At 38.3% G+C, this 26,914-nt stretch overlaps 1 protein-coding gene across 1 annotated transcript; it reads left to right on the top strand.

Moving 5' to 3' along the window:
• Positions 1–741: 741 nt before the first annotated feature.
• LOC139146240 (uncharacterized) lies at positions 742–26,851 on the top strand. The gene is made up of 32 exons (XM_070717647.1): positions 742–951; positions 1,612–1,836; positions 2,065–2,271; positions 2,509–2,817; positions 3,564–3,687; positions 4,502–4,673; positions 4,908–5,002; positions 5,245–5,421; positions 5,787–5,967; positions 6,134–6,300; positions 7,518–7,691; positions 7,906–8,097; positions 8,657–8,836; positions 13,180–13,421; positions 13,686–13,810; positions 14,111–14,279; positions 14,559–14,721; positions 15,034–15,202; positions 15,371–15,642; positions 18,668–18,879; positions 19,237–19,446; positions 19,669–19,915; positions 20,480–20,677; positions 21,370–21,463; positions 21,830–22,093; positions 22,691–22,827; positions 23,243–23,385; positions 24,600–24,857; positions 25,207–25,410; positions 25,666–25,840; positions 26,044–26,198; positions 26,798–26,851. The coding sequence occupies exons 2-32, from the start codon at positions 1,807–1,809 to the stop codon at positions 26,849–26,851; spliced, it is 5,499 nt and encodes a 1,832-aa protein (XP_070573748.1). The 5' UTR covers positions 742–951; positions 1,612–1,806.
• The last annotated feature ends 63 nt before the right edge of the window (positions 26,852–26,914 follow it).

The raw sequence follows: 26,914 nt of genomic DNA, 5'->3' as shown, positions 1-26,914 counted from the left end.
AACAGCTACACAGTATGTCAAGTGCAATCAACCGACTGGTCACTTTTCTGTCTAGACAGACCCGCCGTATGCTAATTGACCATAATCATGAACGAGGCGGTAACTTTGAAAAGGACGTGATACCTAAGCCAATCGTGTATATTGTACATGCAACGTGTCTGTCTCAAATTCTCAGCAATGGTATCAATCTGAACTGCATCTTTCCTAACGATGATGAAGCAGATATGATAGAAAACTAATAGTAAAGTGTTTTTTAATTATGAAAACCCTCTTTTTTGCCAGTTTAGCACCTTTGAACCTTCTCGAAACACGCTTGCATTCATTATCATACTTTTCAATCATTTATTAAGAAGAGTAGGTGATATGATAGCGACAGCAAGATATCCTTGTAGGAGATTTTAAAAAATTGTAAATCACATGAGAATTGACTCAGCATAACCATTTATGTGCGTGTACCTGCATTTCAGGGTTTATGGTTTACATTCATTGTGAATTTGATTAAAATTGTAGCTGGTAGATTGTACTTATCGTTGATATTTGATCTTTGCGGAGTTTGTACTTCGGGGAAAAACCCCTTAAGCAGTAAAATGTAAGCTTCATATTAATACTGTCTTTAACGATAATGATGTCAAGACTAGGCAGCGGTTTACCTTGTAAGTTTAATCTGCAAGATATATTCATATATCTTCATTGAAAGTCCTTCTTTGAAAGAAATATCAACCTTATTTCTTACAGCACAAGGGTGGATGTCAATCTAGTTCCTTTTAAGTTAGAACTCCGAACTCTTATCATGATAAGGATTAAGATACTTAGGATAGAAAGTCTTGGGTCATCATTAACATTCTTATATGGAGTTACACAACATCAACGATCAGTGGGAATATATTGAACAAGGGCGATTTAGAACCAGACGATACTCCACCATCATTTACGAAGGTTTCAAAGGATAAGGTGAGATACAATATATCTTTCTGTGTCTGAAAAATAAATTACAAGTAGCTACATTTAAATTGAAGTGACAATGTGAAACCAAGGTGTTTATCTATTAGATTAGACGTCCTGTTCTATGCACAGTATGTATTGTTAAGCGAAAATTCAATTGACGGATCAGTTTGAGAACATTTTTAGCCTATGTTGTTATATAAGGCAATCTGTAATAAGTATTTAACTATTATCTACGGTCCACGTCATATAATCTCTATTATAGTACCAGTTTATGTTATTTTGAGTTCAAGCCCATTGTAAACACAACATATTTCAATCCTGAAAGCAAAGAAACAATATGAGGATATATGAAACATGGAAGTTTTTGATAATACACTTAGGATGGCAAGCATTTCCCAGTTTTTTTCAATAACAGAATATTTAGTTACCTATTTCCAGTATTTTTGTAAATAAATACTTAAGGTCAATAGGCTGACTGTCAATAGAGAGAAACAAGTTAGATTATATTAGTACTGCCATGCTGTAAATGGACATCTTGGCAGAATTTATTGAAACAGCTTCTTATAAAGTCGCACGTTTATGTTTATCTGAAAACTACTAATTTACTGTTATCTTGCGCAATTTTCTAATATCATGTCGGTCGACTACTTGCTTCCATATCGATAGGAATTGACCATACTCAACAGAATTGATACATCGGATGACGTCACTGAGTGCGACGTTTACCAACTTCCTGGTCGAGATTATATCGACCCGGCGTTCTCACTTGAGGTAGCTGTCGGCGACGAATACAGCGAGGTGGAATTGACATTTTGCGTTGGGTCTTACAAGAGTGGTTGTGACGTGTTGAGGGACCAGCCAATGGGAGGAGCTGCTGTTGTCATCGCTGAAGTAAGAATATAGCTTGTATTTTATATTGACACGGCAAGATGCTCTGCCGAAAAACATATTTTTTTTTCAATGGCTTACTAACAAGAAAATTAGGTTCATCCTCAAAAATAGTTCCAAATGATTCTCAAGACCTAATATTATTCAAATGATTAATTTTGTTTTATTTCAATCATTATTCATTAAACAGCTGCAATTAATTATTCATCTTCCTCCGATTTTCTGAACCAGATGTTACCAGGAGGAGTCGTCACACACTTCACTGTGACAGCAACTGACTCTGCTAATAATGCCGCCATAGCAACATGTTATTTGCCGACGTATGACGTATCTTTACCCGAGGGAAGAGTCACGTCCGAATTCCAAGCAACTAGCAGGCATGATATACTGAGGGCTAGTGCTGTGGTGTACGATGACAGTGAACTTAAGAGCCAAAAGGTGAACATGTTTCAAAGACTGAAATAAATTGCAAAACTTACAATCTGGTTAACGGGAAAGAAAACCAAATATTTGGAATGACCAAGGTCAAGCGTTTCAGACCAACATGATTATTTGAATCCGTAAGAGACTAAGTCAACTGCAGCAATTTTTGTAGTTTGGAAGTCGTTTGTATGTGTACCTCAATGCATAATGTTTGAATGTGTATCCCTTACGTTCATATTATTTCTACAATAGGAAGGAGTAGGCTTTGGGTATGGCATATTTTCAGATCAGATTGTACCTTGGACTGACGTACACGTCGGTGGAAAATTCGCGTCTGTTGCTGATCAAAATGATCCACTGACAGAATTTACAAGAGAAAGGCTAGGCCGTCTCATATTGTCCCCTTTCGAGGTGGCATCCTACTCAAGAGTATCAGACTGCGCTTCCCATTGTTTAAATGTGATATCCACGACATGTCTCAGCTTCAACTATGATTTCGGAACCAGTGGTACCTGCGAGATACTCTTAGGTATAGAAGGGAGTGCTGCAGAGCTTCATGAGGTTTGACATATTTCATCGTTTCTCCAAATTTTCAAATTTACTGTAATTTAACTTTTATGTATCAGAGAACAATACTTATCTCATAATGTTCAATTGCAGATAGATAGACGGATAGAACGACAGATAGATAACTATCTAGCTATCTAGCTAGCTAGACTAAGTATTGTTAGACAGACAGACAGACAGACAGACAGACAGACAGATAGGCAGACAGACAGATAGACAGACATAAATAGATAGATAGATAGATAGATAGATAGATAGATAGATAGATAGATAGATAGATAGATAGATAGATAGATAGATAGATAGATAGATAGATAGATAAATGCATCCATGCATGCATGCGTGCATCCATACGTCCTTTCATCCATCCATCCATCCATCCATCCATCCATCCATCCATCCATCCATCCATCCATACATACATACATACATACATACATACATACATACATACATACATACATACATACATACATACATACATACATACATACATACATACATACATACATACATACATACATACATACGTACGTACGTACGTACGTACGTACGTACGTACGTACATACATACATACATACATACATACATACATACATACATACATACATACATACATACATACATACATACATACATACATACATACATGATCTATCACAAATACAGGATAACATCAAGGAGTTTTACGTCCCATAACCTAATCAATTAAATACGATGTTTACTTCTTACTTTTCAGTCCGGGAGGTTTCATTACTATGAAAGGCTTGGTGTTGGGCATTCATTGGAGTTCTATCATGACGACTTGTTACTACGCCATGGCGATGTATACTACATGCAACTACAAGTACAGAATGACCTTGGTAAGTAAATATATCACCTAATCTTATTTAGCTACATTGTCATATACCTCAATATACACTGTAATGCTATGAATGAAAGTAAGTGCTTCGACATTAATGCGGATTTTTCCTGCAAAAACCTCGATCCAGTTGCTCATACTTCGATGTACACCGTACCATCGCCTAATTCCCTATCTATGTGAATGTTTGTGACATTGTTCAATCTCTTGTGGCGATGCTGTAATTTTAAACGAATTGACAGGTGCTGGATGAAGAAAATGCTTTAAAGAGGTATCAGTAAAGAAGAGGTGCTGTTTCAGCGGCATGGCAGGATATTTTATCCAAACAACAAATGGAAACGTAGTATCATTGTCGGATCCCATAATGTGTGAATGATTATTTCAGTCATGTAGTAATGTTCAATATGTTAATCGAAAGGACCCTCTCAAGGTCACTGACCTCGAAGTCGGACCAGAAAACCTATTAGATCTGTAACGATTATTATGTGAAAAACCATCACTACCAGTGTAAACTGTCGTTGAAGGTGTTTAGTGAAAATATTATAAAGCAAGATATTGGAGAAAAAATTACCATGTTATGAAAATACAAAATTGCTAAAACTCCTTTCCGTAAAAATAATGCTGTGTAAGATTTTGTTGTAGGCTCTGTGTGAGATAGACCCGTTAACAAGATTTTTGCATGTCTTAAAACTACCTTGATCTACATTTGTCTCCCCTCTTTGTAACCCCTCGAAAGTTTGGATTATAATACTTATCATAGTCATAATATGTTGATAATTCATATAGGCATTAGTTGTATTCCATTGTCGTTCTAGGCTACGAGAACATCATTTCGTCAGAGCCAATAATTGCTGATTTCAGTCCACCGAATCCCGGTATCATCGAGAACGAGTTGATCGACCAGATTTCAAATGAACCCTGCTTAAACTTTGTGCCAGATGAATGGCAATTTAGATGTGTTGAAACTACAGAATTGGCCAACTACAGGTAAGAATACCATGGTAATGCAAAATTGTGTTTGAACTTGTCAAAGGAAAATGGCGCATAGTGGGTTCTGCAAATATTCTAAACTAAACAGGCCTCAAAAACCTTTTTGGTAACTAACAAACTTACACTCTATGGTGATATGTATATAACACTGCACTCTTTGCGTCTATGTAAAGACATATAAACCCATTTCCTTTCGAATAAAGTAAATATTGTTTTTAATTTACTTCACAGAATTATTGTCGACGGAGAGGGTTCAGCATGTGTTTTCAATGGGCATACCCCGTACGTGGACCTGCTATACACAAGAGCAAATACATACGTATCTGGTAATTGCTTACGTCTATTTAATTTCTTCGTAATCTGATTTTACACAAACCGTTTCTTTAACATTGATACAAAAGATGAAAAAAGTCGACACGAGAATGATAAACCCATACAATAAAATAATACATGCTACATGTATGCTTTTATGTTGTGACGTCATGATATGCTGTTTCGCATTTATTGTAAATACAAACATCCTGATAATCGTCATATCTTTAAGCTTTGCTCGTGAATTTTACTGTAGCAAACTGGGATGGTTTCCACGACGATGAGACTGGTATCTATGGTTACACTTGGACAATCGGTACAGAGCCATGTTTAGACGATATCCACCCACACAAAGACCCGCATGCCCATTTTTTCGATGAAAGTGAGTGGACACACATCGGACTGGCGGACTCCTTCGAAGAAGAACTGGCGGGTAAGTGTCACTGTGGCTGCCGTGTGCAAAACACGCTATATAGACTATAAGATGAAATGGTATCTTATCAACACACCATAATTCATTCTTTTATTTTGAATACCCACATTAATATGTTTGTAAACTTACTTAACTTAGAAAATGTCACTTAATGTTGCAGTTTATTTGTTTTCTATTTAGCGTCATTCCGTTTGGATCGTAATAATGAAGTATGAAGTGGGATATTTTATACCACCCATGCATCTTAGCCTAGTGAGATTATTGACATACTTTATAATGTGAAGAGTGTTGGTAGTCTTGCTTATTTCAGTTTAGCTACTGTACTAATTTTCTTTATTTTCAAAACACCCTGGTGTTTTCTACAGATGGCAAGTATCATGTGTCAGTTCGAGCAATAAATAAAGTGGATTTCGGCGGACCCATGGCGACAACAGTGTGCCATTCCATTTCGTATACAATTGACCGATCTCCTCCGATCGTTCATGAAGTCACAGTTCTCGGATATGATGAAGATGATTGCATCATAACAGCAACATACAATCTAAGGTTGGTGAATATTAATCTCCTGTGCCCCCATTTCTTAGATATTGCTGAAATAATTTCATTTCGACAGATTTCCACCGAAAGGTTTGATTGTCGTGGATATTGTTCAAACCTCATTGCCAAGCAGAACGGGAGGTTCAAAATAATAAGTGTTTGTTTTGCATTTCAGTGACGATTTATCTCACATCCGGGAAATCAGTTTTGGTCTAGGGAAAAGTCCAAGAGATGTGTATTTGTTGGACTGGAAGAGGGAAAGCAACATCACTCACATCGCATATCCATTTTGCGTTCCTGACGGCGTGCCTACTTGGGTTAAAATAAGAGCCATGAATCACGGTGAGGGTCGCCAGAACTCCTTTATATCACGAAGATTGTTTTGCATTTAACTTAAACTAGAATACTTGTAAAATGTTCAATCCCGCACTACAATCATAGGGTGGATATTATCAGAATTTGGGGAAGCATGCTAATTTATGATGAGTTACTAATTCATTAATAGACTTGATGAAAAAGGAAAATTAATATACCTGCCAGATATATACGTTGGTTTCCCTATGTAACCATAGACCCTCGTTTTTCTCGAGGGTCTATGATGTAACTAACTCAACAAATTAAAGTGACTAATTTGTAACATCATTTTCAAGTCATGGCGAATTAATCATAAATGCGATACCAAACGCATAAGGTTGTAACTCAAACTGAAGGACTTAAACCTTTTTCTCAAACTTTACTCAAAGAGACTTTTAACCATTTTCTTTCAGTCGAGAATAAGACTAGGAGGTCACTGTACAACTCGAGATCTTGGTGATTGTATTTTTGATATTTTGGTACTTCAGGAAAATACTTAATTTTCGACTTTCGCAACAATAAGATGCAGCATTCTTCATTTTACTTCAAGAACTTCAAAATGAGTCAAAACAAGTATTACACCCTTTTCAGAATTAGAGCGCGAAGCCACTGCAGTGAACTGCAATAAAACTGCTCACACTAATTAGTTTCAGCTGTAGCTAGCTGGCAAAGTCGACAACATTGTATGTCCCATGCAGACAGTTTGTCTAGGGAAGTTGAAATAAAAAGGATTTGTACATGGACCAGTGCATGGTAATGTTACATTGTATCTTAATCTTGAACACAGGGTGCCAATCGTAAACTCTCATTTACAACTCGAGCTAGCCTCAGACAGAGCTAGTTTTGCCTTTGTACCAGCAAACTTTTTTGGTCTTTATCAAGTACCTTGTTCAACACCAAAGTGGCCACGGCTACAGCTGAAACTAATTAGTGTAAGCAGTTTTATTGCAGTTCACTGCAGTGGCTTCGCGCTCTTATTCTGAAAAGGGTTGTATATGAACAGCAAACTATTATAAAAGTCTGAGAGTTCGAATATCTGTCCCTAAGGGGCATTCTAACGCATTGAATGTAATAGACCTATTTTGTTGGCAGATGAACATTGTTGCCGACTGTTTGCGCATGCCATTATTAAGGCGAGACAATTTTCTCCAAAGGACGTCAGTCCCTAACCATCGTTATTTCACTTTTATTCTTCCTCAATTTAGTTGAACTAACCACAGTCGGTCACGCAGAATCCCCGATCATCGTCGATACAAGCCCTCCAATTCCTGGAGAAGTATTTGACGGAACAGTACTTGATCATGACATTGACTATCAGTCTTCATCGGACGAGTTATGCGTCAGCTGGAAAGGATTCTATGATGAAGAAAGTGGCATAGGTATGTCCGGGATAGCTCATCATTGCAAGCCTTATGAATTTCCGTTTATCTCGAGCTCCTGCTGTAGAATAACTTTTTTGTTCAAATATACACCCTGACGATGCAAAATTTAGTTTTTGAATAATCGCTGTGTTCTTTATTGGAAGAAATAAGGCTAACGAGTTTTCGTATTCATGTTGATTTTTCTCTCCTTTTCTGTTCCGTTTATCTACAGAGAAATATGTATGGTACGCAGGCGTCACCCCGGGAAGTAACGACACTATCGAAAGCATTGAACTAAGTCACTCCGAATTCAGAGCGTGCAAAAGTGGCGTAGAGTTGAAACACAACGAAAGATACTACTCAACGATCGTCGCGTTCAATGCAGGCCACAAGAAGTTGAGTACAGCTGTCACAACAGACGGCGGTATGTTACGTTTCATCAACTCATAGACCCTATATTAAAAACGTAGGATATCAGTTATAATTTTAACCACATTTTGACCTATTTAAGTTCTTTTGTAACTGCATGTACTGCTCTTAGATCAACAAAGAACATCTGTTTGTCACCACATCAAGGTGTGTGCACAGTTACGTGAGAATTTTGTAATTTTGAGTATAACTATATTCAAAATATTCAAAAGTATTAGACATTAGAATCGGAGTTTCATCTTTAATAGTACATCTCGAAGGCCTATACCTGAAGTGCTTGTATTTCAAGGTTGACTCTATCATAGAAGCCAAAGTGAACGCAAATGTCGAAGTATTTACGGTATTGCGTCACAAGTCACTCCAAACAAACTCGGATTGCTGAATATGGCAGACGAAGACATAATTATGTTGAAACTTATAGACTGTTATTCAAAGATCAAAAACAAGGGTTTAAGTTTTTCACTTCATCGGGTTCTCTTAGTGTTGCGACTAAGCGTACAGTTATTTTCTATTTGGTGCTTTATATTAAGTCATATGATTTGTTCTGCTGACAGTGCTAGTTGACACGACTCCTCCAGTAGAGGGTTGGATCATTGATGGTTTACAACGAGAATACGATATGATATATTCACCTGTCGCAACGACCGTATCTGCTTCTTGGGACGATTTTGCAGACCCAGAGTCTAATATAAAGGAATACTTGGCAAGGATATGGAGAAAAAAACAGGGAAAAGGTACATAAATATTGTGCTGGCGTGGACCAAGATGTATATTTATAGTTAATTAATACAAAGTTTACCGTTGCTAGGAACCTTTAGTTATATTATATATCTGTATGGTGGCGCTGTTGATCGGCAGCCTTTCTCCACTCTCTCAGTTTTTAACGTTTTACCACTTTTAACCAGTGAATTTCCCCGAAGTTTTTATACCTTCTGGTTTTTAAATATTTTCTGCCTTGGATTCGTTACAAGTTTTAAAGCTCTACCATGCTTGGAAGCAGTATTCGTTCAATTATCGATGTCCGACAGTGCCTGGGTGCTAGCATAAGTTCTTTCAAGATGGCGACGAAGATGTCCCTTTGTTCAGCAATGCCCACCAAGTTATTTTTTCGACCACGTGGACGCAAGGCAGGATGCAAGCATCCAAAGCCAAGGTATGGGATCCAAACGATTATAACTAATCACCGTGCTCCACAGATTAGACACAAACATTCATGTGCAAGAGTACTTCGTCTAATTCCGGTCTCTTCACAAAGTAATGCACTCAACGAGCATGCCATTGAAACCGTACTCACCACTCGCTCAGATACACAAACACCTGGATACAAGCGAACCTCCACACTTGTCAAAATTCCAAGAACTTCTTCCTGCTTCAACAAACTCAATCTGAACGCTGCCCTGTGGAACGCCCGTTCTCTGAACGGCAAAATTGGTGCTATCGCATCTACTTTGCTGGAAGGAAATTGGATCTCATGATTATCACCGAGACCTGGCTAAAGAGTCAATTTGATCCTGTCATTGCTGAACTCAATTCTGCAATTAGCGCGGGTATAACTTTTACCATCAATCCCGCTCTCAGCGAAGAGGAGGAGGGGTAGCTGTCTTGGCTCGTTCTAACCTACGACTTGTGGAAAAAAGATCAAAGATGTTCCAGTCCTTCGAATCGTTAGACGTGACATTTAAATCTGCAAGTCATGTTCTACGTATTATCGCTGTTTACCGTCCTCCAAAATCAACGAAGAATAAAGCGACCACAAGTGACTTTATCTCCGAGTTTTCCACTCTTTTGGAAACAGCCGTACCTTCCTCGGGCCATCTCTTAGTTGCTGGAGATTTTAATTTTCCATTTGAGAACACAGATTCCTCCGACACAAGTAAGCTGATCGACCTTCTTCACTCAGTCGGCCTACAACAGCATGTCAAGATATCAACACACAGTAAAGGCCACACATTGGATTTACTTATAACGCGATCATCAGAGCAATTGCTTCACTCCATCAAATCTGACGACTCTCTTAACTCTGATCATAGCTTATTGTATTTTGGGCTGAATGTTCAACGATCACCCAACATCAAGGTAAAAATCTCACAACGTCACTTTCGTACCATGAACATTGACAGACTGATTGATATTATTTCATCCAAAATGATCGGTCATCCATGCAATACCAACCCAGAGGATTTGTATGTTTATTTCCATGATGTTGTTACCGATGCTCTCGATACAGTCGCCCCTGTCAAAAGCAAATCAGTCTTAAATAAAGTGCGTGCACCATGGTTCACTGAGGATCTACTGACTTTTAGAAGAGAGGTTCGTCGACTAGAAATAAATTGGCGTAAATCACAGTTAGAAATCGATCGTCAAATGTTCGTATTAAAGCGCGTGGAATATTCACGCCGCTGTGATGCAGTAAAATCAGCCTATCATCGGACTAGAATTGAAGACGCAGATAACAAGAAATTGTTTGCCATTGTTGCAGAGCTATCGGATTCGAGAACAGCTTCATCCAACGCCATGCCAAACAACATCCCAATGAAAGAGATTCCTTCAGCATTCATGAGTTATTTTGAAACCAAGGTGTCGCAACTTCGTGACAGGATTGGTCAACAACCGCACAGCTGTAAGATTAATGATGTAATGCCGAGCCATACTTTAGCTGAATTTGACCGGTGTCACCTGGGGATATAATTGCGTTAGTGAAACAGTCATCACCGAAATCTTGTGAACTCGACATTCTACCGCATGGAGTGTTGAAGAAATGTGTACACATCTTGGCACCTTTCCTTGCGGATCTATTCAACAATTCGTTCACAACTGGCATCGTTCCGAGTCATTTCACGTCAGCGATAATTCGTCCATTGTTAAAGAAAGTAGATCTTGATCAGAACATTCTGAAGAACTACAGGCCGGTTTCAAACCTCCCTTTCTTATCGAAAGTCCTCGAACGGGCTGTTGTTCAGCAATTGAACCATCACCTTACTAAATTTAGTCTTTTCACAAAGTTTCAAAGCGCTTACCGGGCTAACCATAGCACAGAAACTGCTCTCCTCCGTGTTCACAACGACATAATGCTTGCTTTAAATAACAAACATGATGTGATTCTCATCATGTTAGATCTATCAGCGGCGTTCGACACAATTGATCATGAAATTATGCTTCAGAGACTACAATTTCGTTTCGGTATAACAGGCAAATGTCTATCTTGGTTTCGTTCGTACCTCGTTGATCGCCAGCAACGCGTCAAGGTTGGATCTGCATCATCCCCATTTTCTCGCATGAAATACGGTGTTCCGCAAGGATCTGTTCTCGGCCCTCTCTTGTTTACACTCTACACTGCACCTCTTGAAGACATCTTCGTACACCATGGGATTGATTGCATGATATACGCGGACGATACGCAAATTTATGTCATCTGCAATAGACCTGACGATATCCGGAATAACATTGAACTCTGTGTTGACGACGTCCGCAGCTGGATGAAATCTAACATGCTTGCACTAAATGACAACAAAACTGAAGTTATTCACTTCTCATCAAGTCTAAAATCTGATGTGACAAAGCTAGACAGTCTGAGAATTGGTCAATGCGACATAATCCCTTCAGTTTCAGTCAGAAATCTTGGCATTACTTTAAGTCAGGACGGTAGCATGTCTGACCATATCAATATGTTGTGCAGAAATGGTTTCTTCTCTTTGCATAGAATAGCTAAAATTCGTAAACTTCTTGACAGATCTACAACTGAAAAACTAGTCCATGCATTTGTGACGTCCCACTTAGACTATTGTAACAGTCTTTTGTTTGGTATCCCTAGAGGACAACTTGCACGACTACAGTGTCTGCAGAATGCCGCGGCGAGGTTAGTTTCTCGTACGCGCAAATTCGATCATGTCACACCCGTTCTCAAAGATTTACATTGGTTACCGGTAGAGGCTCGCATCAGATTTAAAATTTTGTTGCTAACATTCAAAATTATCCATGGAAATGCACCTATTTATCTGAGAGATTTATTAGATTTATATGTACCAGCTAGAGACCTGCGATCACGTGACAAATTATGTTTAACCAAGCCCCGTGGCAATTTTAACAAGACATATGGACAGAGAGCGTTTTCAGTATGTGCACCCTTACTATGGAATGATTTGCCATTTGAAATTAAGACTGCCAGAAGTGTAGATAGTTTTTAAGCGCAATTTGAAAACCATCTCTTTACTCAGTTTTATGTGTAATTTTCTGTTTTAATTTTCTTGTGTGGTTGTACTTTTAAATTATTTTATCCAGCTATGTACAATGCACTGAGACGTACGTGTAGTGCATTTTAAACAATTTTTAATAATAATAATAATAATATATTAATATAACATGAGAAATGCTATGTCTATATGACATTCTATCGTCTTTACAGTTGATTACACTTTTCTTTTCCCCAAAACACAATTGAAACTAATTCGGGATCATTTGATAATGGAGTAAGGTCGTTTTAATCTGCAAATGTAAGCTCATAAGTTATACACTTGATTTCATGAGTAATCTGTAATATTGCAACATTCACCTATATGGTGGCTAACACTTTTGAGAAATTAAAAAAATGTGAAGATCCAATTATCCCAAATCAGTTCCCATCGTGTATCAAACATCATGGAGGTTTGAAGAGCAGAGATTCGTGTATATATATATATATATATATATATATATATATATATATATATATATATATATATATATATATATATATTATATATATATATATATATATATATATATTACACTTACACTTTGGCTGATGAATATTTTCAATGGTTAATAATCATCATAGCTTTGATTTCAATACTCGACTTGAACGTTTATTTAGAAAGTTCCGTGCTTAAACGATAATTTGCCTCTTGCACAACGCAACTGGCTGCCGTACCCTATAGTTCCTAATGAGTACAGTGGTGACAGAATATGTAAGTTATGTGTTCCAAATGAAAGGTTGCATCAAACGTGAAAATAGCTTATTGCAATTCCCTTGTATAACTAGGACTACGTGAAATGTCGGTACCAGAATTTACTGATAAATTTAACTGTACATTTTCCCCAGGAAATCCATCACAAGCTGAAAATATATACTCAAGGGGATCTTTGCCAGCCGAAACCAATTCTATAAACTGGCATCATTTTCACCTCCATCATGGTGATTATGTTTATACCGAGATCGAAGCTGTAAACAAAGCCCTCACAGGAACCAAAGTGGCTTCTACTGGATTCACAGTCGATTTGACAGAACCAATTTTCAACTTTATTGGCGATGGTGACACATTAGGGGTCGATAGAAGCTACACAGTAAGTGATCTATTACTGTTCAATTGAATGAAGAAATAGCCAATAAATATGTTTAAATCGCCGTTGAGAGCAAAACACTGCATTAAACTTAAAAGTAAAAGTGCCTATTGTCAACTAATAAACAACGCATATGTAAGGGCACCAAATGGGGCAATCTTAGAGATGAAATTAATTCTTATTAGATCAATGAATGGATGATATCATTTGGAAATTTTATTTCTTCTTTAGAGTACCTTGTTGAAAAAATACATTCTTCTTATGTAGGAAAGTTTAACTCAACTTGCTGCTAACTGGGACTGCGAGGATAATGAATCCGGAGTGGATCACTACAAAGTCACAGTCTACCAGACTTACGGAGGATCGCGAAGGCAGTTTTATCCAAATGATGGGTAAATATGATCACTTGTATTTTCTAAGATGTACTTTTAAACAATAAAATTATGATAAAGAAGTTTGAAAAGAACATTTTTAACATTTAATTTGTTACAGGTAAAGCAATTCTATATAACCTGAAAGTTATATGTACATCGGGGTTTCTTAGCTCAATGATTCCAATGATAATTAGTGGGTGCATAAGTTGGGCAGTTGAATCAAAACGGTATGGCTCAAACTGTCTCCGTCCTTATGAAAGCATGGATGTACCTCAAGTCTATATTTACCCAAGGTTTGTTCTCTTTTGTGTTCTCCAGTGAATCACACGAAATAGTCGACAGTGACACAGTTGTATGGCACTCCCCGTCCACACTGAACCTTTACAATGGTGGCTACTATAGTATTCGAGTATCGGCGGTCAACGGAGCAGGTCTTGGAAGTGTTCGAGATACTAGTGGCGTTATCGTTGATTCGACTCCTCCTCAGGTTCGGACATCAGTTCTAAGCTCTCTATAATATTCTAAGATACTGTAAAGTTGCGCGTGTGAAAAATCGTTAAGCTACATAGAGAGAGAGAGGAGAGAGAGAGAGAGAGAGAGAGAGAGAGAGAGAGAGAGAGAGAGAGAGAGAGAGATATTTTAAAAGTATGGTCACTATGAAAGCGAATAGACTATAATATATGCTAGCGAGCATTTGTAGCTATTTTACATTGAATTTTGACAAATTTTGACTACGGTTTGATATTTATGCTCACTACATCAATAGATGTTGCAGATTAGCATAGGGGTGTTGACAGCTGACGAAGAGGAGGAGCTCATTGATGGCTACGTCATGCAAACAGACACAGAAGGCATCAGGGCATACTGGGAAGCCGTAGACTTTGAAAGTGGCATATTTGCATATTGGATCGCAGTCGGGACCAGTGGTGGTGAGCAATAAAATGTTTCACGTCAATTTACATGATACAATTTACGATATGTGTGCGTGTGCATACGATCACTGCTTTGTCTTTAAAGTCTTAAGAGGTTCGTTTTTGAAGTGTAAGGAAGCCTTGTCGTCTTTACAGTTCATTCAAATTCACTGTACAACTACATACTACATACTACATACGACAACATTAAATGAAAGTTTTTCTCAAGAATAAATAAAATGTACAGAGGTTTTTCTATTGACTATCTACACTACTATGCGTATACTTTAGGTTGTCTCAAATATCTGTTTGTTTCTGACAATCTCACAGGGGCAACAGATGTGCAAGACTTCACAAAGTATGATCCTACCAATGGTGGCTACATTGACGGTTTGATTCTGAAAAAATACAGCGATGAAGAAAATCCCGGAACGCTATACTTTGTCACGTGTAAAGCAGAAAACAGTGCCGGAACGATATCAGAAGCTTTGGTTTCAAGGTGAGCGTAATAAAATATCTACCTCAGAAAACTCTGGGCCCTCTACACTAACGTGTGAAATGAAGATTTTTTTCTGAATTGCATGACCCAGTAAAGTATCGCTATTTTAACATGATTTTTCACCTTCCGCATCGCACTGAAATTGCCAATTTGGGAATTTGATTCCAGTGCAATCAAGGTTGTGTCTGCTGACAAGGTCGGTTTCGTAACTGATGGCCCTGAAATCGAGACGAATTATGAAGTGGAGCAAATGGCTGTAGACATTGACTATCAGAAAGAGATTGGCACAGTTACTGCGCAGTTTACTGGTTTTGAAAGTGAACAGCATGGGATTGTTCACTATGAGTGGGCCGTTGGAACAACTCCAAGATCTGACGACGTTCAGCCGTATATCAGTGATGGTATCGTCACAGATGACCAGGGATACCATATTGGCGAAGGTAAGTTTACCGGCGACGATACTATTGGCGTTATTAGAATATGAAGTCCACTTGATCAACCACTCGTGGGGAGGGACTGTGATTCTAATATTTCCTTTGTGTCATATCTCGTCTCCAGACATTATGTATATTTCACTTGCTTGCTTTTATGAAGAGCCAAACGAGGTAATTCTGTCGTACATCGGCTTCATGATTCGTGATTCAGATCCTTGATATTGACCCGTAAGAACCACTCTTTTGACAGATATCGCACTAAAGTGTGCGTGGTAGTAGGCCTGAACTCATGCCTATGAATGTAATTATTTGATATAGCCTTGAAAACACATAATAGCCCATGCCAAAATAATCAGTTTTAAAACTGTCCCTTATCCTCGCTTACCAATTTTACATTGCCATTCTCGTCCCCAGCCCGAGTAGCACTACTTTCGAACGTTGCCAAACCTTCTTTAAAGGGAAACCTAAGTCCAGCGACATTGACCGTTTATCCCTTCAAAAATCACCCTTGAATAAAAGGCAACTCAAATTTGCAACATAATTGCGCCCGCCGACGACTACGGAGCGACGAAACCTTGAAGTAGATGACATTTATGAAAATGACCTCGGAATCCCATGGGTGCGAAAGGGCTCATGGGAGGAGCGTGCATGACGTCATCGGTGATACACGAACATGTGTGACCGCTTTACCAAAGCATTGGAGTCTATGACTGCAGCAGTGCAGTTCTGCACGTTACGACTCTTTAATGCTCAGTAGCATAAAAAATGATTAACTGTTGTTCAGTTGAGTGCAAAAATCACTCAAGGAAGAACAAACGGAGTCAGCTTTTATCGTCGTCCCACGGAACAGCTTTTTCGAAAACAGAAAGTTGGGCGAGTTTTAAAATCTGTAAAAGATACAAAGTTATGTTCTACTTCTTTCATGATGATTGTTTTATAAGGGATTTCGGGATTCTGATACCGATACAAGACTATACTACACAATGCGGTTCGTATCTTGACATGCTGAGTCAGCCTACTATCGCCGGTTTTAACCAGATAAATGTTAATATTGGCGATTTCGGGACTCTAAAATCCGAAGACGAAACTACACAAAGCGTCTCTCGTCTCGACAGCCCGGATCTGCGAAATCGCCCTTATATACCTGATAAATATAGGCAATTTCGTGACTATACCTGGTAATATTGATATTACAAGATACTGGAATGACTTCTCGCCCATTCTCGACCGCGGAGAGACGTCAGTAGGTGAAACGCATACGAGCGAGGTGAATGAGAGATCAGACGATACAGAAGAGCGAATGATACAGAAATTGTGTGGAAAAAAGCAGAACTAAATGTTATGTCATTTATGTATATTGAAACTTTGAATATTTCTTTGGTGGTTGAAAAATTCGAACTTCAAACGGCGGCGCTGTGACGCAAAAATGACGTAAGAATCCACAAGTACCCGGATGGCCCGCGGTCGAGAATGATGTGTCTCGATCGGCACGCCGGGTCTGAGAAATCGCCGATATTATATTTACCCAATAAATATCAATTGCGCCGAGACTCCTAGGCTAATATCGATACCAGACGATACTAGATTTACGTGCACTGTGTGGTGTCGGCACGCCGGGTCTGCGAAATCACGGATATTTATCCGATAAATATCGGCGACTTAGGACATTAACTCTGATACTAGACGATACTTTGTCAAATTGTGGGTAAATATCCGATGTATATCGGAGATTTCACCACGTGCCTAACAGATCTGACCACCCGACCACCTCTGTCCGACTCTTAGTTCATAGCATCCGTGGCCGGTAGTCAAGAATACTGTATGTTTTACATTATTATATTTATTCATGCACGAAGTACATTTTTTACATGTAAAGCATTTTTTTCATTAAATTTCCACACGAACTTTCATACACTACAATCGGAACTTCGTCGAGAGGGCCGATCGGATATCACCGTGAGTTGGGGAGCGCCTTGCACGAATTACATTCATATTCTTTACATGTAATACATTTTTACTTGGCGATCGAGACTTGAACAGAGGACATATCGGACATCATCGAGAGTTTTGGCTGGTCTTGTATGAAATACATTCTTTACAACAATATAGACAATACTATTTTTTTAAATAGCGGGCAAATATCCATTATATCGGAGATTTCATCACTTTGTAGATCTGAGTAAGCCCGACTTCCTAAGTTCGACACCAACTTCGAAAAATAGATGACACTATACATTTGTCAAATTGCGAATAAATATTTTCCGATATATATCGAAGATTTCGCAACCTTAAAGATCTGGCCAAGCTCGACTTACGTATCATTCACGAACCAAAAATTAATTTTAAGCGACTGATAAAGAAAACTCTGTTTTAGAAACGTGGCGTTGAAGGATCGCAGAGTCACTCAGTGTCTCCAATCCAGTTCGGGGTCCGTGTACAAGCACAGTGACTCCCTCCGCGGAATTATGAACGATGTGTGGAAATGCTTTCCCATTATTATATATCTTGGTTCAAATGAGTAGGGTTTGATTTCAGTCGGGGAAAAGTAATACTCGATGTCAGAAATATCGCTCTCCGAACTCTCCAGAGTCCTCTTACGAACGCGCTGAACCGTTCACGGTACTCCTCCAGGTGCAAGCTACAATCGTCTGTATCGCCGATGACGTCACGCACGCTTCTCCCATGAGCCCTTTCGCGCCCATGGGATTCCGAGCTCATTTTCATAAATGTCGTCTACTTCAACTTCTCTTTTCGTCGCGCCGTAGTCGTCAGCGCGAGCAATTATGTTGCAAATTTGAGCTGCATTTTATTCAAGGGTGATTTTGGAAGGGATAAATGGTCAATGTCGCTGGACTTAGGTTTCCCTTTAAAACTTAAAAATATGACTATTTATATGAAAAGGTTGCAAGGATCAACTTCGAAAGTACGAAAGTTATTGTTATTCGTTGAAGAGAACCAAACACTCAACACATTGTACGAGTACTTCAACCTTTATTAATAAAACTTGAGGCTCACTTTATTTAACCTCCAGGAATCAGTAGTTTAGGAGCAGCGCAGTCCCTGCTGTCACTTGTTCATGGGAAACAGTACTTCGCAACAATAAGAGCAATCACTGGTGCTGGGAATGTACTGGATTCATCATCAGACGGATTCACGGTTGACGTCACTGCTCCACAGATCAGCATAGACAATTTTGACGGTCGTAATGAGAGTGACCTAGCCTTGGACTCTACCAAGTATCAGGTAGATATCCATCAAAAGTAATCCACTTTCAGAATCTGTAACAGAACCAGAGACGCATCTTCCTTATTATTCTGTGAATTAAAATGGCTTATAAGTTGATATCGGATAAGGCAATGTAGTTTAAGGGGCAGAAAAATGTAAGTTAATATAATTCGCAAAAACAATACATAGTCAACACAGTTTATACTGTTACAATATACGTCAAAAAGTATGTCTTTCATCTCTTAGTGAGGTTAATGTTATGAAAGCTGATGATAACTGGAGTTAAAGTCACTTTAGTCTCAAGACGGATAGTATATGCTACATATAAACGAGAAATAACTACTATGATTCATGATGATTTATTGAATTATTTAGAAATCAGAGCATACGATTGAGTCATCTTGGACCATTTCTGAAGAAGAAAGCGAAATACTCCACACAGAATTCTGTTACGGCAGTTTCCCTGGTTCATCTGACATTTTCAATTGCACTGATACTACCGGAATTGATCAAACACCGACTTCCATGGTGGAGCCAAATGTACAGGGTCTTCCCAATATACTGACTCTTAGGACAACCAATCAGGTATAAATTCATTTTGCTGAATTCTAAGTACGATAACATTTAGCGAATTGCGAAAGATTAATTAGTATTGCGTAATTAAGTTGACCTCAAACAATTATTGTCGAAGGCAAGTTCTTGGATAATTGGTTTTTTTATTATTAATTGCAAAATTTACATGCTGTATATATAAATACCAATGACTATGCGATATTCACATTGTGCGCCTTCTTCACAAATTCACAGGTTGGACTAACGGCAGAAACACACTCTGACGGAATTACTGTCGATACAACGCCACCAACGCCGGGCAACATCAGCTGTCCACCATCGATAAGAACCACGGATGATCTGATATGTTCGTGGAACAACTTCAATGACAAGGAGAGTGGAATAGCGCACTACCAAGTTGCATTGGGTTTTGCTGAGGGTGATGACGCTGTCTACCCTTTCACAGTGGTTGATTCCTCCTTTCATGAATATAAATTCAATGGTAAGTTATTGTAAAATGGCTGCGCGATTAGAAATGGTAAACAAACTGATCAAAATGATGGGAATTTCGAACATAATTCCAAGCTCATTTTTTAAGACCACGAAGTGCGTTATTCCGCCAAAGCCTAGCTTTACCATCTTTTATCGACGCTTCCGAATTAATTGTTTCCAAAAGAATAATTATTAAAAGAAGATCATTAACTTTTTATATTAAATTCACTTCTCTTGTTCCATGAAGGCTTAGCTTTTCTTATCTTTTGTCCAGGGTATATTGAATTTCAAAATGTTATCTAAATTGGCAATATAACGTCTAGTGTACAATTTGCAATGTAATGATTGATTATTGATTTCAAGTACAGACAAAAAGTCAGATTTCAACAAGTCGAATAGTGGTTATTTTGACGTACTATTTTAGCGTAGGACATAATGTTCATAATGAAAACTGTCTGGTCAAAAGTTACGGGTAGTATTAGAGCTTTCATGTTGGAAAGCGTGTGGTATTACATTTTACACGGGAGGATGGCTTCTTGTATTTTATCAACGCCTTTCTACTAATGTCCGGCAGGTCCGTTTCTCGACGTGGAACACTACCTAACACTGATAGTCACAAACAATGCTGGCGGCGAAACGAGGAGTTACTCCGACCCAGTTTACGTGGACGACACTCCACCTATTCCAGGCAGTGTTGTACATCTAGACGGCGTCGATGAAGTGGATTACAGTGGAAGCCCATCTGTGAAATGTGACGCTCTCAAAGACAACGGTAGGTATAACCTAAATATAAAGTGCGATTTTGATATCACCGAGGTATACATCGGGCTTTTCATGGACGGATCAATTTTGTTATCGTAGTTAAAGGCGTGTTCCGCTCAGTTGTATAGCGCATCATTTTTTTTATTGTAATTATTATCATTATTTTAATAATTCTAAAATATATATAATTCATAATATAATTATGATTAACGTAAGACTTAAAGCCCGCCAAGTTGTAATTAATCTCCCTTTCTTGACCTTTGTCGCTGCTGTGTAAGCCTATATGTATGCATGTAACCACACATACAGATGAGGCTTTCCTGAAATTCATAAAATTATCAATTAATATTGTCACCGAGCGGTTATCCTATTAATTTTTGAGGGTCTGTGAAAGAGACACACCAGTACGTGTATGAACTGTAGTGACTAAAACACTTACACCTGTTTTGTATTCACACACAACAAATATCTGATGGATATATATGTGTCTTCCACAAACACCAGACTTTTCAGAGTGACAAGCTGCCCCCGGGGGCGCATGATAAGAGCATTACTACCTAAAATATTCACCAGAAGCTATATAGCTTTTCGTTCTACTTTACTACACAAACAGTCACCGTATCTACATATTTATTATCACAACTCAATATGTTTTGCGCCACAGCAAATTCTGAAAATAAATCTTTTACGTAAAAACTATAGATTGTGCTACCAACGATGCAGTCTGTCAAAAATCAGTGGATCGATTATTTGTTGCTTGGGAAGGCTTTGATGATCCGGAGAGTATTGTCACGAGGTAAGTGTAAATATGGAAGCGTGATTTTTACGATGATATATGCCAACTGACCAGATATACAAACTGACCCTTCATCATTTCAGAGGTATTGTGGAAGTGTCACCCTGAGCTGATTTTTATAAACAACCTAGCGTTCCTAAATATATATCAAAATACTTCAATGATTGGAATTTCATCGCAATATATTACTCATGATTTGTTACTATGTATCGGTTGTGAGCATTGTGATAGAGGAAGCTGTACGTACAGCAATGACTGGACAGACTGGCTTCATAGTATTCATGACATTATTGAAGCACTCTCGGAGGCTTTCCGTAGGAAGTAAAACCCTGTCTGAACGATTCTGAATTTGATTCTTTATGACAGATACCAAGTGGCAGTCGGTACAAATCGGGGTACAACGGACATACTAGACTTTGTAGACGTTGATGTGTCTTTAGGGAATTTTGCTTTTATCGATGGAGTTGATTTGTATGACGTCAGACAGGCGTTTGTATCTGTTCGAGGATACAATCTGGCTGGGATGCACACCACAGCGGTATCAAATGGTGTTTACATCAGTAGGGTAAGCGCTGGCCTAGCTCCACTCGAAGGAACTTATATCTGGGATGGACGACAGGATTCTGATGTGTAAGTAGCAGCATGATATTCTAGGGCGAGGGGTTCATTTTATTCAAAGATAAAAATATTGACTCTTTTTGGCATGGGAAAACGTAAAAAAAACAAACAAACAAGGTGTCAGATGTATATGCACTAATTGGCCGTTTCAGTAAAGAAGAGAAGAAAACGTTCAAGTGCCAGAGTGAATATATTACAGAAGTCACCACTGAATTTAATCCTTCATTTCGATTTTCAAATGACAATTTAATTTTTGACTCCGGTGTTTACTATCATAAAGATCACTGAGAGGTGACAAGTTTTTATGAACTTTTATGTGTAAATCAAAATGGTATACGTTTAATATTAGTCTTGTTTTCCTTTCGTTCCTTCTGAAATGCTCAGGCTCTGAAGACCGGTCCATATCTTACCTTTTAGCTAGTTCTTCCAACATTCTCAGTCGCCCTCTGTCCACCCTGTTTGTATGATGTGTGGTATTGTAGACAATCGTTGTCGCATTTTCACGACTCATAGCTGCTACATTTCAGTATAGTTAACGGTTAAAATGTAAGAGGAGAGACATTTATTAGTCAGAAATTATACAATACTCTATCTTTTTTGAAACCACAGAGACTTTCAGGACAGCAATGAAATGCTAGAGGCTCAGTGGAGTTTTCAAGGAGACCCTTGTCCAAAAATTCACTATGAATGGGCGATATTTAGATTCGATGGCTTGCGAATGCAGAATTTCACAACAACCACGGATGGTAGGTCAATATTTTTTACATGCCACAGAAACAAAAAAGCAACTTAAATTTAATAGTATATATTTGACTTTGACAATTCGCTAATTATAATGTCTTTTTTGCTGTTCGTATCGACGTTTCAAAGATCGTTTGAAACATTATTGCAATAATTATTGTAATGTATTTTACGAAAGCGAAGAGCGTTCAATATCATATATCTGTAGATCTGTAATACAGTAAAGTGAAATGTTTGAGCTGGAAGAACGCCTATACGTGAAAAAGATCTACCGCAAGTCACATTTTTTCTGATCGAACACCAGATCGTCGCATCTCTGTATTTTTATTCCATGACTAGGCACGGCTTACAAATACATGTTAACGAGAAACTTAATTATGTGTTCTGACTTGAAGTAACGACACGTTCTGTCTTCTACAGACTTCGGAATGAACGATGGTCTTGACATGAAAAATGAAGAGTCATATTACTCGGTTGTGAAGGCTAGCAACCTCCTAGGATACACTGAAGTCATTAGATCTGACGGAATCACTATACAGCTGGAACCTCTGTTGCCTAGAGATGTGAGGATGGTGACGTGTACGGATTGACTTGAACTTTCAAGATTCGATTACGTCACTCTCTGCCAATTGGGACCTTTTGGTGACCACTGCAGTGGCAGCTATGCTCAAGGAGAGGGTAATGATTTCTAATTTTACAAAATCCAATCCACGAGAAATATTCGACAATAAAGAGAACCTTCCTCGCCCGGAAAAAAGAAGCACAAAGTCGGCAGCTTGTTACATGCTGGGTTATCAAGAATCTGTTTGCAAAGATACTAACGGTATTTCTTCGATGTGGTTCAAATTTGTATATATGAACGGGTTATGGGTTAACAATCAGTATATCATTTTAATGTGAATTATTTTCTCATGCCAGAAACCTCAACTAGCCAGACAATTGATCACTATGAATTGGCGATGGGTACGGACAATCGGTATCCTGACACAAGAGAAGACATCCACTCATTCGTAGACATAGGATGCAACGTCTCGTACACCTTTGACAATCTGCAGCTTGTCCCTCGAACACAAACCTACTACGCCACCGTGAGGGGTATAGTGTATCTTCATCGATGACCGAGGTGACCTCCAACGGTATCATGGTTGGCTACGGTGGTGAGGTAGTGTCGGAAGGGGAAATTACTCTACAAAGGTAAATCCAAATCCTTTCTTTTTGCACTTGCCACAATTCTACATGATGTATTCTATTCTGACTTTCATTTCAAAAGTATTACTGCACTCTAGTTATTTCAAAACAAGGTGGTTTCAGTATTTGTTTCAATACAACATAAATATTTCTCTCTATTCCTTATCATAGATACATATCTTCAGTGGACAAGGTATCTCTGTCATGGGCGGGTTTTGAATTTGGAATGCCTGTGATGTTCTATACATGGGGAATTACCGGTATCAAAGACTCTCCTTTAAACATGTCTTGTTTTGATCTGGTAAGGTTCAACGTTCTCATTTGGAAAGTTAATAAGATGACTTGCCCGTATTTAATGCTAGCTTCAAATCGTTTACGAAACAAAGTACACAGAATAATATGGAAAACCTGATTTCATGTATACATGTATCTAAAAAAAGATTGAGAGAAATTTGTAATGTGTTAAATTCAATTAATTAGAGTCGCATAAGTACATTGAATCAACTGATAGATAGGAGAACAATGATTCCTTAATCTGAGTTTAATAGATCAAATAATTTTAAAAAGTACAATAACTTCTATGCCACAGCAAAATTTCCACGAAACTGATGAGGGAGGAACAGACGGAGAGAATGAAGACCTATTTGACATCCATCCTTGGACTAACGTAGGAAAAGACACCATGGTGGAAGCTACAGGGCTTTCATTGGCCGACAAGGAGACGTACCGTGCAGTCGTTATGGCGACAGATGAATCTGGTTTTTGTTCTCTGGCCTTGGCTGACTTCACTGTAGACTTAACACCACCTGTTCCTGGTCATATTCGAGTGGGACCCTTTACAGACGAGGTATGGGGCAATTGGGAGAACAAAATTATGTAATATGAAAACGTATATTCCGATGTGTATATTGTCTGTCTGTATATGTGACTATGTATTTATGTATGTACGTACGTACGTACGTACGTACGTACGTACGTATGTATGTATGTATGTATGTATGTATGTATGTATGTATGTATGTATGTATGTATGTATGTATGTATGCATGCATGCATGCAAATGGACGTGTCGGTTTGCAGATATGTGTTTGTACATGTATATATAACCGTAACAGAGATTAGAAAAATACTGCTTTCGATATTACTATTTTATATTTCATGTATTGTATTAATGAAACACTATGTTTTCTTACAAGGCTGTAACATACATAACTCGTGGAGATTTGCTACCAGTTGCATGGAGTAATTTTTACGATGACGAAAGTGGATTAGACAAGTACTCACTATCTCTCCATGACGGGTTATCCTGTGATGGTAAAACTGATCCAGTACTTTTGATAGACTTCATCGATGTCCCTGCCAATGACACTAGCTACACTTTTGTCGATCTTGACTTGGAGGTAAGTATCCCAATAAAAGCTGTGGCGCATGGCAAGTTGAACATCGGGTATATTACGCTTCCCAGAATTCGTTAAAGTAGCTGGTTAAAGATAGAAGTGTCGTAATGAAGTCTTGCAAATGCATTATTTCAATACTTCATGGTTTTCAGTGGTCACAATGCATTTAATGTAATTAAGCTCATTCAGGCAGCGGTGCATATGAATGGCATAATTGATCGTCACAGTTAAACTCATGTATATTGTTTCATTTCGCAGACTAATCGGCCATACTACGTTCACCTACGGGTGACCAACACAGCTGGCCTGTCGACCACAGTGGTGTCTCAACCTGTATTTGTAGATCTGACAGACCCAACTGCTGGTGTCGTAAAAGATACGGACGACTTTCGTGTAGACAACGACTATCAAAGTTCAAAAACGTCTCTCGATGGTAGGCAATAGTCTAAAAACACTTACATATATGATATAAGTGATATTTGTCCTGTCCTGTAATTTTTTCACATATTTAATGTTTATGAACTATATTTAAAACTATGTCCTGTTTCCAATTTGACAATCTGAGCATGTAAATCGATATTTTAAAATTCCTTTTGTGCATTGCAAACATTTCATATTAGTCATAATTTTTTCCAGGTTTCTTTCTGCATTTACCGACTTCGGAGGGAGCTGCATGTCCTAGTCGGGTCGTCAGTGATGATTTCACTGCTGACGGTGGTTGGTTTGCTGTCAACAGCCAAGGTGTATGGGGAACAAAGTACGAAGATACCGTGATGTTCACGCCAAACCAGGTACATCAGAACAACACAGTCCTATATTATAAGGTTAAGCATGGCTTCGTTTTCAAAACACACACATTGTGTCACAAGTCTTGCAACTTTATCTGACACGACTGTTAATGTGACTCATATATGTTTAATCACTTTTCTTGTGTTTCTGTCTCTATTTACATACAAGGTAACAACCGGAAATACAAACAATGAACTATTAATCACCATGACGCGTGACGTCACCATGGATAGAATGCTCGCAGGTGCATATTACCAAAGCCATACGGATGTCTCTTCAGAAGGAAGATATTCGGTAAAATTTGTCATATTGCATATACTAAGACAGCTTTAAAAAGCAAGCACTCAAATTCGTATTTTTGCAATGAAAACAACCCCCCCCCATCAAACAATGTACACGAGATTTCGAATTCAAAGAGTGTATTTTTCTATGAATATCATACGGTATAATGTTTACACCGCCAAACTGTTAAGCTTACATTAAAATTCCAAAGTCTAAAATTCGAAACATGCAACGGTCACTGTAAGCATACATTTTGTGTTCACAAATATTAGCATCCAGATTTAGCTTTTATAGCATTTGTTTCCGTCATAACTTCAAGAACACAGAAGACACGGAATATGAAACACATACAGTTTTAATTGAAAAGACATGATTCTTTCCGTAAGAAATGTGAAATTGGATGATATATGTATATTCGACAGCTTGACATCAAAGC

The sequence above is a fragment of the Ptychodera flava genome, chromosome 12 (genome assembly GCF_041260155.1).
Source record: "Ptychodera flava strain L36383 chromosome 12, AS_Pfla_20210202, whole genome shotgun sequence".
NCBI lineage: Eukaryota > Metazoa > Hemichordata > Enteropneusta > Ptychoderidae > Ptychodera > Ptychodera flava.
This window is presented reverse-complemented; position numbering and strand designations above follow the sequence as displayed.

Excerpts from the sequence above, each read along its gene's own strand:
- LOC139146240 (XM_070717647.1), top strand. The coding sequence starts at position 1,807 with ATGGGAGGAGCTGCTGTTGTCATCGCTGAA. Across the intron at positions 24,858-25,206 it reads TGGGACCCTTTACAGACGAG|GCTGTAACATACATAACTCG; the intron begins GTATGGGGCAAT and ends TTTTCTTACAAG. Across the intron at positions 25,411-25,665 it reads TTGTCGATCTTGACTTGGAG|ACTAATCGGCCATACTACGT; the intron begins GTAAGTATCCCA and ends TTCATTTCGCAG.